The sequence below is a fragment of the Pinus tabuliformis genome, chromosome 5_1 (genome assembly GCF_031772625.1).
Source record: "Pinus tabuliformis cultivar Carrire ecotype Pingquan chromosome 5_1, CPIR1, whole genome shotgun sequence".
Taxonomy (NCBI): Eukaryota; Viridiplantae; Streptophyta; class Pinopsida; order Pinales; family Pinaceae; genus Pinus; species Pinus tabuliformis.
This window is the reverse complement of record NC_142305.1, coordinates 87695687-87712956: the sequence shown is the minus strand read 5'-3', so window position 1 is coordinate 87712956 and position 17270 is coordinate 87695687. Positions and strand designations below refer to the sequence as shown.

General features: G+C 36.2%; 1 protein-coding gene across 1 annotated transcript; it reads left to right on the top strand.

Annotated features, from left to right (window-relative positions):
* Window positions 1–5410: 5410 nt before the first annotated feature.
* On the top strand, window positions 5411–6682 carry LOC149163583 (F-box only protein 6-like). The gene has a single exon (XM_089429184.1). The coding sequence runs from the start codon at window positions 5411–5413 to the stop codon at window positions 6680–6682; it is 1272 nt and encodes a 423-aa protein (XP_089285310.1).
* Window positions 6683–17270: the final 10588 nt, after the last annotated feature.

Here is a 17270-nt window from a genome sequence, read left to right as displayed (position 1 = left end):
TGAGCTTTGACCTAGTTAGCATTCAACAATCTGGCACAAGCTTGTCTAACCTTAGCAAACCTAAAGCTCTGATACCACTTGATCTGATAATGAGATCTTAAATAATTATTAAGGTATTATAGACTCATGTGCATGGATTTGGCTATGTTACTTTGTGCAATGGATCGATAAGATTGCGAAATACATGAACAATGAAGCAGTTAAAGAACATAATAAACAACACACATAACCACAACAAGTTTAATAAGGAGTTCACCCAACACTCCTGGGCTATGTCTCATAGTCCAGCCTTTAGTGGTGACCTCTCTATTATGTCTTCAAAAACAGAGTTTTACAATAGTGAGCTCAATTTGAGCCTCACACAACAGATACAAAACAATAAGTCTTTACTTGGATCCCCCAAGTTTCTTCTGAGTACACAGACTCTCCTCACTGACTCTCTGCCTCTATTACTCTTTCTCAGCACTGCTTGTATCTGTTTTCTCTTTGTTTGTGGCTTTAAAGCCAATCTGTGCTATTTGTTCATTTCATCTTCTCGGGCTCTCTGGCTTCCCGAATTTTGTCCGCTCAGATCCCTTTATGAGCGTTAGAAATCATTGCTAAATTCTTCTACAGATGGTGGCCACCTGTACTATAACGTAACGGGTCATCAGGCGTTGAAATCCCAAAATTTGTCATTTTCTGTTTACATAGAGAAACACATTCAAACACAGGAAAATTCCACCAAATACTGTCTATCGGACTTCAAATATCCATAAATCCACCTTATAATCCTATCGGTCCCACCTGTATACTGGCATCGCATCTCCACCGTTGATCTGGGAGATCCGGATCCAACGGCTGTGGTTCATTTCGGGCGGCCTTTTCGTATGGGGGTTAACCGCCCGATGAGGGTGGTTTTCTCTTTCCGCAGCCTAGAAACAAGGCAGCCATTATATGGAATCGAGTGGAGCCCGACCCAAACCACTTACGCCCTTGGCCCACCTGAAATCCTGCTCATATTGTGATTTCCCTTTTTATTGAGAATACATTAAAAACATTGAAAAACCCCGAAAAATGGCTTTATCGGACTTGAAATCATATATAACAGCATTGATAAACCCTTTCAATTTTGTAATATCGCATCGACGCCTTTTCCTTTGCATTTCATTTATTTAACGAAAATGTAAAATACAAAGGAAAACCCTATTTCTCGGACTTTAAATGTTATCAAATATCATTCATAATCTTTATCGGGTCTGGCTATTGCATTCATACTTATTATCGGCCCCGCTCCATTGAAATGTTCCGATGCGATCGATCACAATCACATATCGGGCAGATTGTAATCGATCCACTGTGGTTTTCTGATGCGATATTGCGATGCAACGTGGGCCATCGATCTGCGCACTTGACTGATGGTCCTCATTGACCCCGGTGATCACTGTCGTGTATTTTTGGTGGTCTCCACCGATAACCTCCCTTTGCCACCGTCGATTGTGATTCGCCAATCGGATATAGACCGTTGATTGGCCAGATCCGACGGCTCCTATGCAAATTTGCTTTAAACCACTGATACTCTATTTTTCAATGATTTCTCTATGCTTTTGCCTCCCGATAGTGTTATCCACCTTTTTAAGAGTTTATCCTTATGTGATAGTTTTGGTATTTTGAAATATTTTGAGGACTTATAGGGTTTTTGGATCCATTTTGGATTAAGGAGTGGATGAGGTCAGAGGAGTGATTGGGGCGGACACAGGAGATTTTGAAGCTGAGAGGTGGTCCACTAAAGGGTTGCATGAATCAGTCAATGGCGGATTCGAAACCAAGACCTCCAATAGGGTTTGATCGCTAGGGTTTGGTGGGATGTCCATGAAACTAAGCGAGGAAGGCGATAAGGGCTGAGAGATAAGGTCTGGCAGAGATGGGGCATCTTCCGGGAGGCTTACAAAGGAGACCTTGGTGTCGGATATGGAGGGAAAAGCGTCGACGACTTCGGAAAGTTAGTTGTCAAAGGAAAAAAAACCAGTCGGAGAAGAATGTGGTTGTGTCCAGATAGGCATGTCCTCCAACAAATCCGCCGAATAATCTGTTAATTCTTCCATAACTGTCACAACCGATTTGCGTCAGCTGCCTACAGGGGTGATGGGGCTCCTATAGCTATAAATGTAATGGCGATAGTGGTGGGCGTAATACAACTTAGCTAAAAAACAAACCTTCAGCAAGAAAATGTCGCATGTGATCGTGCTCGTCAGAGAATCTGAGGTGGGCTATGGGATGTGCAACAGAAGCGGGTTTGTTATGGTGGGAGAAGCTGGAACCATACTGCATCTTTTGAGCTTGACTGCAGACGGTCCCGGCCTAAAAACCCTCCCATATTCAATTAGCCACTCTATTTTGATAGATGTTATTCCGACTATAGATTTTGTTATGTGAGGTGTAAGTTTTGTCAAATTATTAATGCTCTGAAGGAAAGGAGCCTCTCTCTCTCTCTCTCTCTCTCTCTCTCTCTCTCTCTATATATATATATATATATATAATTTATTTATTTTTTTCATATTTTTAATATTTATTATTTATTTATAATAATTTGTTATTACTTCATGTTAATTAAAAAAAAAATTACAATTTTCCCATAATCTTCATTTAGTAAAAATGAAGCTTCACATATGGAATCTTCCAAACTTTAGACACGGTAGCCAAGAAAATAATGCTAAAGTTGTATGTTTCACTTAACTTCCTTATAATTGTTTTTAGTGATTATAACACTTCAAGAAAGTGACATTGTCTTTAGTGATTATAACATTTCAAGAAAGTGAAGAATTAAGATGGCTTGATTATTATTATTATTATTGCATGAATAATATTTAACATCTATGAGATTAAAAAATAATTTATAAGATCACTTAAAAATAATTAATACATGAACAATATTAAAAAAAAATTAATTACATTTTTTATAATTTTCCCATAATGTTCATTAGTGAAAATGAAACGTCACATATGGAATCCAACAAACTTTAGACACGGTAGCAAAGGAAACAATGTGAAAGTTATATGTTTCACTTAACTTCCCTATAATTGTTTTTAGCGATTATATCACTTCAAAAAAGTGAAGGATCAAGATGGCTCCATTATTATTATCATTAGTGCATGAATAATATTTTAACATTTATCATATTAAAAAATAGTTTATGAGATCACTTACAAATAATTAATGCATTTACAATTAATTTATACATGAACATATTAAAAAAAAACTAAGTACATCTTTTTTATAATTTTCCCATAATATTTATTTAGTGAAAATGAAACTTCACACATGGAATTCTACAAACTTTAGATACAGTAGTTAAAGAGACAATGAGAAAGTTATATGTTTCACTTAACTTCTTTATAATTGTTTTTTGTGATTATAACACTTCAAGAAAGTGAAAGATTAAGATGACTCTATTATTATTAGTAGTACATGAATAACATTTTAAGGTTTACAAATGGATTAAAAAATAAATTATTAGATCACTTAAAAATAATGAATGATATTTTACAGTCCACCGGATTAAAAAATAATCTATAAGACCACCTAAAAATAGTCTATTATTGCAATAATCTAACCTTAAATAAATATATAATTAGCAATTTTAATTAACCTTAAAAGACGTGAATGCTTGATCAAAGGGTATGGGTCATGACCATCCATACATAAAACAATTTCATTGCAACTTCCTCATCGCTTAAATTTGGTTTATATGAGACTTTTCAGATCCATATTGTAGATAAATGTCTTTTGGATTAATGACATCATTAAGATTTGGTCAACGTTTCGAACCAACTAATGTGGTTCATCCTCAGAACAAGGTGAAAAAATCATACAATCTTTAAGAATAAATAGCAAGGATGCATCATAACCTAGGGTTAGTTTCGAGGGTGAATTCTATGAGAAACCATGCGGTGTTGCGATGGGTTCCCCTATTTCCCCTATTGTTGCTAACTTATTATGGAAGATTTTGAGTCCAAGGCTTTATCCTCAGCTCAATTTTGCCCTAAGAAGTGGAAGAGGTTTGTTGATGACACTTGCGTCATTTGGCCCCATGGTCGTGAGAAGTTGGATCTGTTTCTGAACCACCTTAATTCCCAATCTGAATCCATCAAGTTCATGATGGAAGTTGAGGTGGATGGATGATTTCCTTTCCTTGACATTCTCCTCTCTGGAATGAATGATGGTTTCGTTTCTCAACAAGTTTTTCGCAAAAGAACTCACACAGAACAATACCTTCATGCTAGCTCTCATCATTTTCCTACTCAAAAATTTGGTGTTCTCAGCACCTTGGCTACCTGGGGTCTGAGAATCTCTGATGAAAACCACCTAGAGCAGGAGCAATCTCATCTCCTTGAACTTTTTAAAATTAATGGGTACAACAAAACTCATAGCCTCAAGACCTTTCAAAGAGCCTGTAAAGGACCTTTTGTTGATCCTATCTCGAAGGTTCATCTCTTGTTTATTCAAGGGACCACAGATAGGATTACCCATATCATTAGAAGGAATAATGTTTCCCCTTCGTTCAAACCTCTGGGGACCATTATAAATTCTCTTGGTTCGGTTAAGGACCCTATCAACCCGAATGACATGAAAGGAGTTTACCTAGTTCCATGCTCCTGTGGTATTCCTTATATTGGAGAAACGGGTCAATTAATTAACCAAAGGATCCATGAGCACGCTGCAGATATAAGACACAATCTTTCCCGCTCTTCGGCTCTAGCTGAGCATGGGGAGAAATTGAAACACCATGTTTGTATTGAGGATTCCATAATCATTGCTAGGGTTGATCATTTCCACCATAGGAAGCTTCGGGAGGCGATCGAAATTGAAAGAAATGCTGGAAATATCAACAGAGATGATGGTTGGAAATTGAGTAAGAGTTGGATTCCGGCCCTCTCCTTATGATCCTCTTATCTGTTTCTTCCTATCCCTTTTAGAATATTTTGAATCCTACTCTTAACCTTATAGACTAATTATTAATTAAAATTATATAACAACTATTTTTATTTTATTATTATGTAATCTCCCATCCTCTTTTTATTAAAGAATTTATTCTAACTTTCTTAACAACTTATTAAGATTATTTATCATAACAACTAATTTATAACTATATTTAAAAGAACTAAAATATTAAATAATACCATTCTAACTTTTTAAATTTCTATTTACCTATTTAACTATCTCCAACCTGTAGTTTTCAACAGCTAGTTTTTCAACGGCTAGAGCTATGATGTCGGCTAGGGTTATGATGCATCTCTGCTATTTATTCTTAAAGATTGTATGATTTTTTCACTTTGCCCTCAAGATAAATCACATTAGCTAGTTCCAAACGTCCACCAAAGCATTTATCTACATTTAATTCAGTTCTCACAAGGTTGCAGCAAAACAAAAATGGAAAGGGAAGCTGCTGATTTTGACTGGAACGATTTTCCTGAAGATTTGGAAAGGAGTATATTTGCATGGTTCCCCGTGGAATTTGTCTACAGGTATCGGAGAGTGTGCCAAAAATGGAACGCTATCCTTTCATCTAAATACTTCTTAACCAGTATATGGGCAGAGACACCCATAAACCAGCGGCCATGTTTGCTACTCTGCTCTTCGAGTGCGGAAATTCCTTGTTTGGCTTTCGACTTCTACAAATGGACATGGAAACCCTGCTTCTCCCTTGGTTTCCTAACAGAGGAACTAGGGCCCCGCGTCGGCGATGTTGAAGTCACCTGTAGATCATCAGCGGCAGGCTTACTCTTGGTGAACTTCAAGATCTTTCTACGAACGTATGTGCACCCCGATATTCGCGTTTGCAATCCTTATACGGGGACTTTCATCGAGCTTGCCCCCATGTCATTGATAACGACCATTATCGATAAGTCAATCGTGGTTGATGGCGACGGGCAACCGGAAAACATTTTTAAAGTGGTGGTGTTGGGGCAAGCCGGCAGGGCGGCAGGATGTTTAGTGGAACTCTACGATTCCAGTGAAATGACATGGAATATCGCGGGACGTCTTCCGCCTGACTTGAGATTCTTCGAGGTACAGAATTTTACAGTCAAACGCCGTATGGTTTATTGCGATGGTGCGTTCTACATTTTAGGGCACCTTCCTCAGGAACCGTTGGGTATTGTGGGTTTCAGCATGCCGTCAAATGTTACTAGAGACGCAGAAACGCCGGTGCCCCTACTCCTTGCGCCCTTCCCTGAAGAGCTGCTTAATGATCGGCTCTCCTCACCTCGGCTTGTCACATGCGGGTCGCGGCTACTCGTCGTTGCAGCGATGAGAGAAGGGATTCGTATTTGGGAGTTTGAGAGTGACCACCGCCGCGCCCCAATCGGTTCATCGCCCTGGACGTGGAAGGAGATTGCAAGGGTGCCTGAATCGATATGGGAGGAATTTAAGACTATAAGGTTGGAGGAGAGTGGGAGACCGCCGTGGGAGGATTTTAGGATTAACGTTTTGCCCAGCATGGATGAATGCTTTGATTGCATAGGGGTAGGGGATCACCTCTGCCTCTTACCATGGTGGAACTGTTACATTGGCAAACTAGAACCAGAAGTAGCGCTTGTTTATAATTTAAGGACAGGTTCATGGAGGTGGACTACCCCATCTCCAACGGAAGGCAGGCATCCACTCAGGGTCCTCCATGGCATGGCTTTTAAACCGTTTTGATTTCTGAAAAATTCTATGTTACCTTTGGTTCATAGTCAATTTTTTAAAGCCTTACAAGGTTTCCAATTTTTCTTTAAAATTAAAATTACATAATTTTTAGCCAGATTTTAATAAAATTAGGCAGTTTCAAGATTTTGGGTAGTTTTTGATGGTGTTAATTAATTTATTTCAACATAGAAAAACAGTATTGAAACACTGCTACTGTGAGATTTTTTGAAAAAAATAATGATTAGATTTTAGCATTTTTTTTTGTTGTTGGGCGAATAGGCATTTTTTAATTTCATGCAATATATTTTTTTGTTTGATTTTTTTTTCAAATCTGATAAAATTTCATATTTGGATGTTGCAATTTATATATTTTGAATATTTCAAAAAAGTCTACATACATTGCATTAAAATATATTTTAAATATAAAAATTATACAATCTCATGCAAATTTTTATAATTAGATTCAGTAGAAAAAAATATATCTAATAATTAAATCTATATATAACTAAAAAAACAATCTCTCTTTCTCCATTTCTTAAATTTCTCACTTTAATTATTTATTTCAACATATACTTTTTAATTTAATATCTAATAGTTAAACTGTTCCAATGTAACTAAAGAAACAACCCCTCTATATATTTATTGTTTTCTTTGACCATAGTGGGAGGACAAATCTGAAAGAACATAAGGACAAATCTAAAAGACCATATGGATATGCCTTATGGTGTACCATAATAGTGTTGGATCAGAATTCCATGAAATTCCAAGATAAAAAGGTTTATTATTTATTTCAACATGTACTTTAAGATATAAGATATGATATTTCAAGGTAAAAGGGTTTATTATTTATTTCTACATGTATTTTAAGATTGGATTTAATAATGATAAGGTTTTATTTTTATTCATTTATTATTTAAATATATGATAAATGTTTATTGTGACTAAAAGTGTTTTAGTCTAATATGCAAGAGATGTTGTAATATCTTTGTACTATAAACATTTTAACTTGTGTAAAAAAAATCTATGTTAAATTAAAAAATTTAGATTAGTATTTTTATATCAATTTGTGTTGGGTGTAAAGTTTGGAATAAAAATAAAAATAATCCTATGTTAAAATAATAATTTTATATTAAAATCCAGATCTACCATTCTCCTAGAGGGATCAAATCTTTAGAAATACAAATATCTTAAAATATATATATAGATTGATAATTATTTGCAATAGATATTGATGTATTAAAAAATTATTATTAAAATATTTTAATGTTCTGTAAGTTGAAATAGTATATATTAGGAAATTAAAATATACATAAATTCTAACTAAAATAGATGAACTAAATTATTTAATGGAGTTGGTCACTAATTCACACTGATGGTAAAAGTACAGTGAAAAGAATGTTAAGATTTTTCAAAACATCCATTCATCCTTAAACCCCTAAATAAAAGTCATCTTTGTATCACCATATCATTGGAAAACTGATTTGTTTTTGTACCTTTCCAATTTGAAAATACATTTTAAATATAAGAATTATATAATTTCATAAAAAAATAATATTTAAATTTAACAAAAAAAAAACATTTAATAGTTAAACTACTCCAATTTCATATGTGACTTAAAAAACAATTTCTCTTTCTCTATTTCTAAAAATTGAGACTTCAATTATTTATTTATTTCAACATATGTTTTTAGATTTATTATCTAATAGTTAAATTGTTCCAATTTCATATTCAAAATTGGAAACAACTCCTTTCTCTCCATTTCTAAAAACTCTCACTTCATTTATTTATTTCATTTCTTTCCACATATAATTTAGGATTTAATAATGATAAAGTTCTAAAAATTCTCACTTTATTTATTTATTTTTATTTATTTCAATATGTATTTTTAAATTTAATATTAAATAATTAAACTACTTCAATTTCATATACAACTAAAAAAACCACCTTCCAACTAAAAAACCACCTTCCTCCCTTTCTAACAATTCTCACTTCATTTATTTGTTTTATTAATTTCAACCTGTAATATAAGATTTGAAAATGATAAAGTTATATTTTTATTTATTTATCAATTTAAATATATGTTTTAAATTAATTTTTATATTTATTTGTAATAATATATATATATATATATATATATATATATATATATAATATATATATATATATATATAATATTAAAATATTTTATAAATTAAAATATATTAAAATATTATATATTAAGTGATTAAAATATACATAAATTCTAATTATATATAAAAAAGTTGCATACACTAAGCTAGGTTATGTAATGGAGTTGGGCCGTAATTTTAACCCTGAAAATTAAACAAATTTTTATAATTAAATTTAAGTTAAAAAAATATCTAATAATTAATTTGACCCGCATATTAAGAAACACTCCCTTTTTCTCTCTTTCTAAAAATATCTAACTTCATTTATTTATTTTATCAATTTCAACTTGTTGTTTAAGATTTGATAATGAAAAGGTTAGATTTTTTATCATTTAAATATATGTTTAAATAAATGTTCATATTTATTGGCAATGGATTTTGATATATTAAAAAAAATATTAAAATATTTTAATATTTTATAAGATAACTTATTATATATTAAATTATTAAAAGATAAATATTTTTTAATTATATATAAAATAGGTTGGATACACCATATAAATTAGATTATTTAATGGAGTTTTGTAATTTGTATATTTCAAATATTTTAAAAGTGTTTGAAGATATTGGATCCAAAATTAAATTTTAAATATAAAAAATGTATAATCTCATGTAAAACTTTGTAGTTAAAATGAGGTAAAAAAAAAATCTAATAATTTAACTATTCCAATTTCGTATGAAACTGGAGAAACAACTCTCTTTATTTGGAAAAATTCTCATTTGATTTATTTATTTTAACATGTACTTTTAAATTTAATAATGATAAGATTTATACTTACATATTAATCATTTTGGAGTTTGCTGGTTTCTTTCGCTTCAGTTTGGATTTTTTTTTCCCTTTTTGTTATTTGTTATGCTTTGATTTTGGGTGATATCCTCAAGATTTATGTGGAAGTAATTTAATTTTCTCACCCAATATTGGTTGACATACATGGGAGATTTCTACTTTGTCTACTTCAATGAGTATATCTTTATGGAATCTTAAAGCCCTCTTGCTTTAAATCTTTTCCATGGAGGAACATGCATCATTTCTAAGTGATATAGTTCATCTTTTCAAGGAAAGAAATGACCTGATTTTAACTTGATGGATCCCTCCCATCCCTCCACTTTATTAAAAACAAAGCCTCCAGGTTGATATTTGTGGGGAAGGATATGGAGTCAACATTCTGGAAGCATTATATCCATTAGCATAATTTTATGTTACCATCCCACCGTTTTCACTCAAGTACATCATAAACTAAGCTCGCAAATGTGCTTATCAAAAGGGTGATCAAAAGGGGAAGCATGGGAAATACAAGTAAACTTGTCGGGGCTATGGACGCTCATTGGCATTGGGGCAATGGTTGTATGGAATTAAGGACAACTTTGTCGGGGTACTGTTCAGGCTCACTGGCATCGAAGCAATGTCAGAGACCATTGATAACGATGAATATATGCTTTATAAAAACTCCTATCTATACCTTCTTCTATTCTTCATGCGAGGTAATCTTAAAGTAAAATATTTCCCAAAATTTGGATTCATTACTTTAGACTCACTCAGTTTGATTACTTATCCTTTTGAACTTATATTGATTAATTCATCTAATGAGTGACCCATGTGAAATGTTTCACTGTTTGACGGTTTGATGAATTCCTCACTTTTAACCTTTGGGTAAATTGAAGTTCATTATTTTAACCAAAAATAACTTGTTCTTCCTTGTCTGTTACCATTGTATTCCACCTCCATTATTTTTTTGAAATAGATAACATTTTTCAATTGATCTAACAAATCATCAATGTGAGGGAGAGGGTACTGATTCTTCACCATTATTTTTTTGACTATTGTATAATCCACGCACATCCTCAATGTGCCATCCCTTTTAGGCACCAACACGACAGGTGAGTCACATGCAAAAGAAATTGATCTTATGACCCCTTGGTTCAACAATTCTTGCACCTTCTTCTTTATCTCCTCCATCTCAATGGCTAACAACCTGTACATACCAATGTTGGGTAAAGGAGCATCCTACTACAAGTGAATCTCATGTTGGATCTCACGCTCTGGAGGCAACCCACTTGGTTCCGGAAAAAGGCCATCATAGTTAGAAACAATTTCATACAATTCCTTTTTATCAGTGGGATCACAACCTTGGAAAGCTTCAGATGTCTTGACACCTTTTGTTCTCACAACCATGAGTGTGATAGGGCATTTGACACATCCAATCAGTGAACCTCCTAATGGGATCAATCAACATCCTATTTTTCCCTTGTCACCATCTTGCACAAATCCCTAAGCTTGTTACCAATCAAACTTTAGATTGGTAATTGGATAAGAACTGCCAACTTACCCTACTTCTCTAAATATCCTCAGCCTTCAATGTGGTTGGGGGTTGGCTTTTGGAGAGTGATTATGCCCTTATGTTGTTGCAATGAGTGGTTATTATCTCATGCATTTAGGGTGATTGGAGGTGCATACTATGAACAGGAAAGGACAAGTTAACCACTTGGAGGAGCTCTTCTACAAGATCAACTGCTACTTATGGTTGTAATCTCCTTCCATTTATGTTAATGCAAATAATTCACTGTTTTCCTATATGTGATGCTATTATTTCATATATTTCAATACCATGTTGATCTATTGAATGAAGTATTTAGATGATACAATATATATCTCTTAGTTTCATGGATTGTGTTATCTCACTGTGAACATTCTAATTTTGGCTTTCAGAGCCGGAATTGGAGCTTCCAAGCTAAAGAAGGAGTGAAGTGTGTGAACAATTCCAGGTATGCCTCACTCCGTTATCTATTTACTTTAAGGAAAAGCATTGTGTTCCTTGTCTCTCTGTTGTTCTAGGTTAGCGAACAACCTAGGGGACATACTTTTGTTTGCAATCATAAATCTCGTATAACAATGAGCAAGCACCCTATGTTGGAATTAATCAATCTCTTCATTTGATCTACAGTTACAATATTGGCTTTGACTTTGGCACGATGAGCTCTAAAAATGTATTCCACCTCATTTTTCGTGAGATGATACTTGTTTTCATGAAAAAAGAAAATTTATTTCATATCATACAAAAATGGACTCCCCAATACAATACCATAGATATCCAAGGGTACAACATCAAGATCAACCTCATTTACTAGTTTGGATGCAATCACAAATATAGCTCTACATTGCTTGGTTACATGTAATTTTTCTTTATCACACACCCAACCAAGAGGGTAAGGTTTCAGATGAGGCTTGGTCTCTAATCCCAACTTTTTAACCAAGGATTCTGAAATCAAATTTTCTTGTGAGCTTGGATAAAACAAGGTTCCCACTTTAGTATGCTTCATTACGACTCTAATGTGGAAAAATTCAATTCTCTTTGGTTTATTAATAAGAGAATCATTTTAAGAACGTGTACTTTCATACGATTAAAATTTTCATTAGCATCAAGAGAAAGAGTACTTTGTGTGCCCATTGTTGTGATCAATGTCTCATCACCAAAATAAGATTCAAGGTCCTGCTGCATGGTTGCCACCATCTTGTCCTTGTTCTTCCCACGAAATATCTTTGGTTTCAACTCTGGATGCAACTTCCAACAATGTTCATCATCATGGCCTTCCTTCTTGCAATGTGTGCAAGATGGCTTTGCTCCTTCCTCATTCTTAGTTGTAACTACCTTCTTGTCCTTTCCCTTTACTTTTCCTTTGAACTTTCCATTATGAGGATTGAAAGATGACTTATTTGGTTTCTCTTCTTTATCATTCTTACCCCTGATTTCAAGGTGAATGGCCTTCACACTGGTCGCATCAATAGTAGTAAGCTCAAATAATAACAAAGAATGTCTGATGTAACTATGTAAAGCACCAATATACTTCGTTACGGTGTTTAGTGAATCAAGTGAAATTTCCGAATCCAATGCTTGTTTTCTAAACTCTTATGTGAAGCTTTGTACATTTTGACCCTTTCATTGCCTTAAATATTGCCATTCCATTTAAGCCTTTTATTGAAACCCAAAGGATTAAATTGATCTTTTAATGTAGAAACAAAATTGGACCAAGAAGAAAGGAGATTACCCACGTTTTTTCTACCTTTTGCAACTTTTTCTCTAACCAGGCAAGAGCGGTGCCACTCAACCAAAGAGATGATAATTGGATCTTTGTCTCATCTTCCTCGATATGTTGAATTTGGAAATAAACCTCGACTTGTCTAATCCAACTGTTTAGTTTCTTTGCATTACATTCTCCATTATATGTGGGAAAATCAAACTTAATATCTAGCTTTAAAAATGGCTTCTTAAATGTATTCCTATGATGCCTGTCAGAATGATGAGAAGAAGAAGAAGAAGAACTGTCACTAGAGGATGGAGAGTGTTGGATACCTATACTAATAGGTTTCATATTTCATGATTGGCAAGAGAAAAGCCAAATATGCTCTGCTCTGGTATCCCAAAGATCCCATATTTCCTAGAAAGCAAGAGCTGGGTAAAGTGTTTCAAGTATTGAGGACCTTATTTCAATTTTGTGGATGATTCAACAGTCTAATCTGGATCATGCCATGTGTTCAATTTTGAGTTTTAGAATAGAGAAAGAAGTCTGTCCAAACAGCCTAATCTTGGCAGACAAATAGTTTAGGTAGAGAAGCAAAGGGTCCCAACAGTTTAATCTGGGACCTTGGAAGAGATAAGGGTAGAAATAGATAGAGAAAAGAATAAAGAAAAAAGCCAAAGAAAAGAAAAGGCAAAAAGGGTTTGCAAGTTCAAGTGCACCCTCCAAGGAGAAACAAAAAATGCTAGGTAAGCAGCTGGGTAGGTAGTTGGGGTCGCAGAAAGTGAGTCCTATCATTGCAGAAATGGTGATGATGGGCAGCAAAGTAAAAGACTACAGCAGGAGCATGACTAACTTCCCTCTTCCCCTTTATTCCATTACTAACACTCCCTTTCTTTCAGCTGAGATTTATGGAGAGAGATCATGGTTTTATGGTGGTTCTAGTTCATTCAGAATCCACATTTCTTGTCTAAGATCTTTTCATTTTGATCTACTCTCAAAACCAAGTCAATTTCAGATAAACTCAGTAAAATCCCTTTCATTTGCCCCCTTCATTCATATTAACCTCTAATTTTACTATATAGCTCCCCTATTTTTCCCATTCCCCTAATATTACTAACACCAAGGTGTATAAATCCCAAGCCCTTATAAATACCCACCCCCTTGGCATTATAGCCAATAAAGTTGCAAGTCAGGGATCAAATGACATCAGGTCATGTTGATAAACCTATGCCAAATACCCCTTCTCCTCATAAGCCACTTCTTCTACCTCTACCCCCTTTTTTGCACATCAAACCTTTGAAATGGGCCCTAAACCCCATCTTACCCGCTTAAAAGGGGCCAAAGCAGCATAAAACCCACTTTCCGCCCGTTAGCCAAGGTTGGCGCATATAACTCTTTTTATCAAAATACATTGGAAAAGCGCACAAAACAGGTTTATTTGCTTCCGCCCTCATCCGTATACTCCGCATATGTCATCTCCCCGACCACCATTAGATCAAGGGCCTACAGATCCGACGGCCCTGATCGCGTTGGACTCCTTCCGACGTCTGAACGATATCCGTACTAACCTCCCGTCACATCTGCCTCGCGTCCGCCGTCCGATCAAAGTCCGTAGATCTAACGATCATCGTGACGTCGGAGCCCATCCGATGACCGATAGATATCTCCCGACGTCCGTATTTGGAGGACGTCATGCCTCTGCCACGTGCCCTCACCACCTTACGTCGGAGGTACTACTGTCCGATACCGCCCCGTACAGAAGGCGGTGCGATATGAAACCACTACTGGTTTCCGGATTCCCTCATCCCGCCATTGGTCCACTTGTCCTGCCATGTCACCGCCACCGTGTACCAACCATACAGCGCCACGTCACCCGATGACGTCAGCATGACGTCATCCGACCTTGACCCCACCCTATGACGTCATGCTGACGTCAGCACATATTCGCGCCAAAAGCTTAAAAAGGTCTATTTTACCCAAAATTTCATGTTTTTTGGTCATTTCGCGTATTCGTCGTTAATCTGCTCTGCATGCAAACAACGTCCAAATTGTCTACCAGCTTGCTAAATTGACCAGAAGGCCTCCAGCGCACCATTTCACCTGCGGTCTCGACCTTTGCGCATTGTTTTACCAGGTATTCCTCATCATTCATCCTCTGTGCGCCTGCAATTATCTGTTTAACGCCTTAGAGAGCTTAATGAAAGCCGAAAATCAAAATTCACCACTCAATTCCTCAGCAAAGCCTCAGAGTTCCAATTATAACTTCTAAAGAACACCAGCTGAGCCTTCCCAGTTGCATTTTGCTAAGAAACCAGGCCCTGTCTGCTCAATCGTGGCAGGCGCATTTGAAACCAATTTTTTAACATTGAAAGGTGCCAAAGGGGCTAATGCTCCGCTCTTAATTACAAAAAACAGCATTTCAACTGCTGCGCACCCTGCTTTACCTCCAACTCGCATTTCCATCCCTCTACAAAGAAACTTTGCTGTTGTTACTCTGCATAGTAACACAGTCCCTGAGTAAGAGTAAAATTTGCAAAGGAAAAGCATGGACCCCCCTGTAGCTCCCATAGCCCTCAATGTGGCTCCCCTGAATGTCCCTAACAGAACATTTGACACCAGAGCATTGGCAGACCTGGACTACAAGATAACAGAGGAAACAAGGAGCAGAAGCAGGTTCCATCTGCTGATATTAAATGAAATAAAGATCAAACATGAGAGGGGGACAGACATCCTGGGAATTTGGGAATCATTCCTCCCAATATTCAAACTTCCTCAGGTTAATCAATTCCCTGAGCTTGTGCACATAGTTGCTGAACACTATGATGCATCCCAGAGAGCAGTGCTAGATGCTGAAGGTTCAATCTTGTTCCTCATTACCCCTGAAGCCATCAGGGAGATGTTGCAATTCCACACAGAGCATAAGTTGGTCCCTCTGACACTAGCTGATTTGATAATACAGGGAGCCAGAACCACAGAGGCCCAAATCACTAAGGTCAACCAGCTCTTCATCAAAGCTGACACTTTGCAGATTCCTCCCATCAACTGTGTTTACCTCAATCAATTGGGCCAAGACCTGGTTGACATGATCAGTCCCATCCTGGGATATGATTCAATAGAATATATTGATGAAACAGTTATACAAATGATGCTTATGTTCTCCCCAGGAAGGAAACCAATCCACTATGATTATGCAACATACATATCAGACAAAATGCATGAACAGTTGATGAATTTGCCAAGAGAAAGAGTGTTTAGGTACACCTCCTACCTATATCATCTGCTCATATACTTCCAGCATAATAAATTCTCTTTCCCAATAAAGAGACTAGATGCACAGGGCAATCTCAGATCAGTAGTATATTGGACTTCTGTTTTCCATGTATCATGCTACTCTCCATATACCTACTGTGAGTTTATTGATCTCTTCATCCATCCAGCCTTGACTCTACTGATTGGTACACCTCCTCCTAGACTGACAGAGGACATGAAATGGAGGCAGAGCAAGAGCAACAGCAGGAAAAACAGCAGGAAAAACAGCAGGAAAAGCAGCAGGAAGACACAGAAGAGCAAGAAGAACAGCAGCAAGAAAAACAAGGGCAGGAGCCACCTGCCCAGCAAAAGGAAACAGTGGATACTCCTCAGACCACTGAACAAGTCATGCCTACAAGGCAAGACTCTACATTCGATGCCTCGGTCCTACAAACCCCTCAAAAGGAGGACACATTTATCCTGAGGAAAAGGGAAAGAGAAACTCCCTTGACATCCTCTATCAATCAAGGAGAGAAAAGGCAAAGACTCAACGATTTTCCAGAAGAGGATATAGCCATCCGAGAAGCATCAGGCATGGGCCCACCAAGTCAAGATATTTCAGCAAGTTCCTCCCAGCAGGAACCAGACAGGACAATGGGAGGGGAAGTCACCTCCTCCAGCCAGCAGAAAGAAGAAAGAGTGAGCATAAAGCAGCAGTTCATAGACATTAAGAGAAGGAGTGACCCAATCAAAGTTCAATTATACAATCACCTACTTAACATGGCTCCTTCCAATCAGCAGAGACTCATGTCTGCTTTCGATGTAGGTGAGGGCAAACTGACCTTGAGTCATTTTATGCCTACAGCACTCAAGCCACAGTCTTCTGCTGATTATCTCAGGACCAATTTAGAGGTCCTTGCCAAAGACATACACCCCATGGACAAAATTGAGTTGCATAAACAAACAGGGGAAATGGTGTATGCTTCATTGGCCGATAAGACCTTGGACAACTACAAGTTAACAAGCAGTCTGAATGCCACGGCTTCCCAGCTGGAGCTAGAGAGAGCCTCTTCTCAGGCCAAAGATAACAGGATCAAAACCCTGGAAGAAATCATCATAGAGATTGGGCACAATCCCAATGATATTAAAGGGATACAAGAGATCTT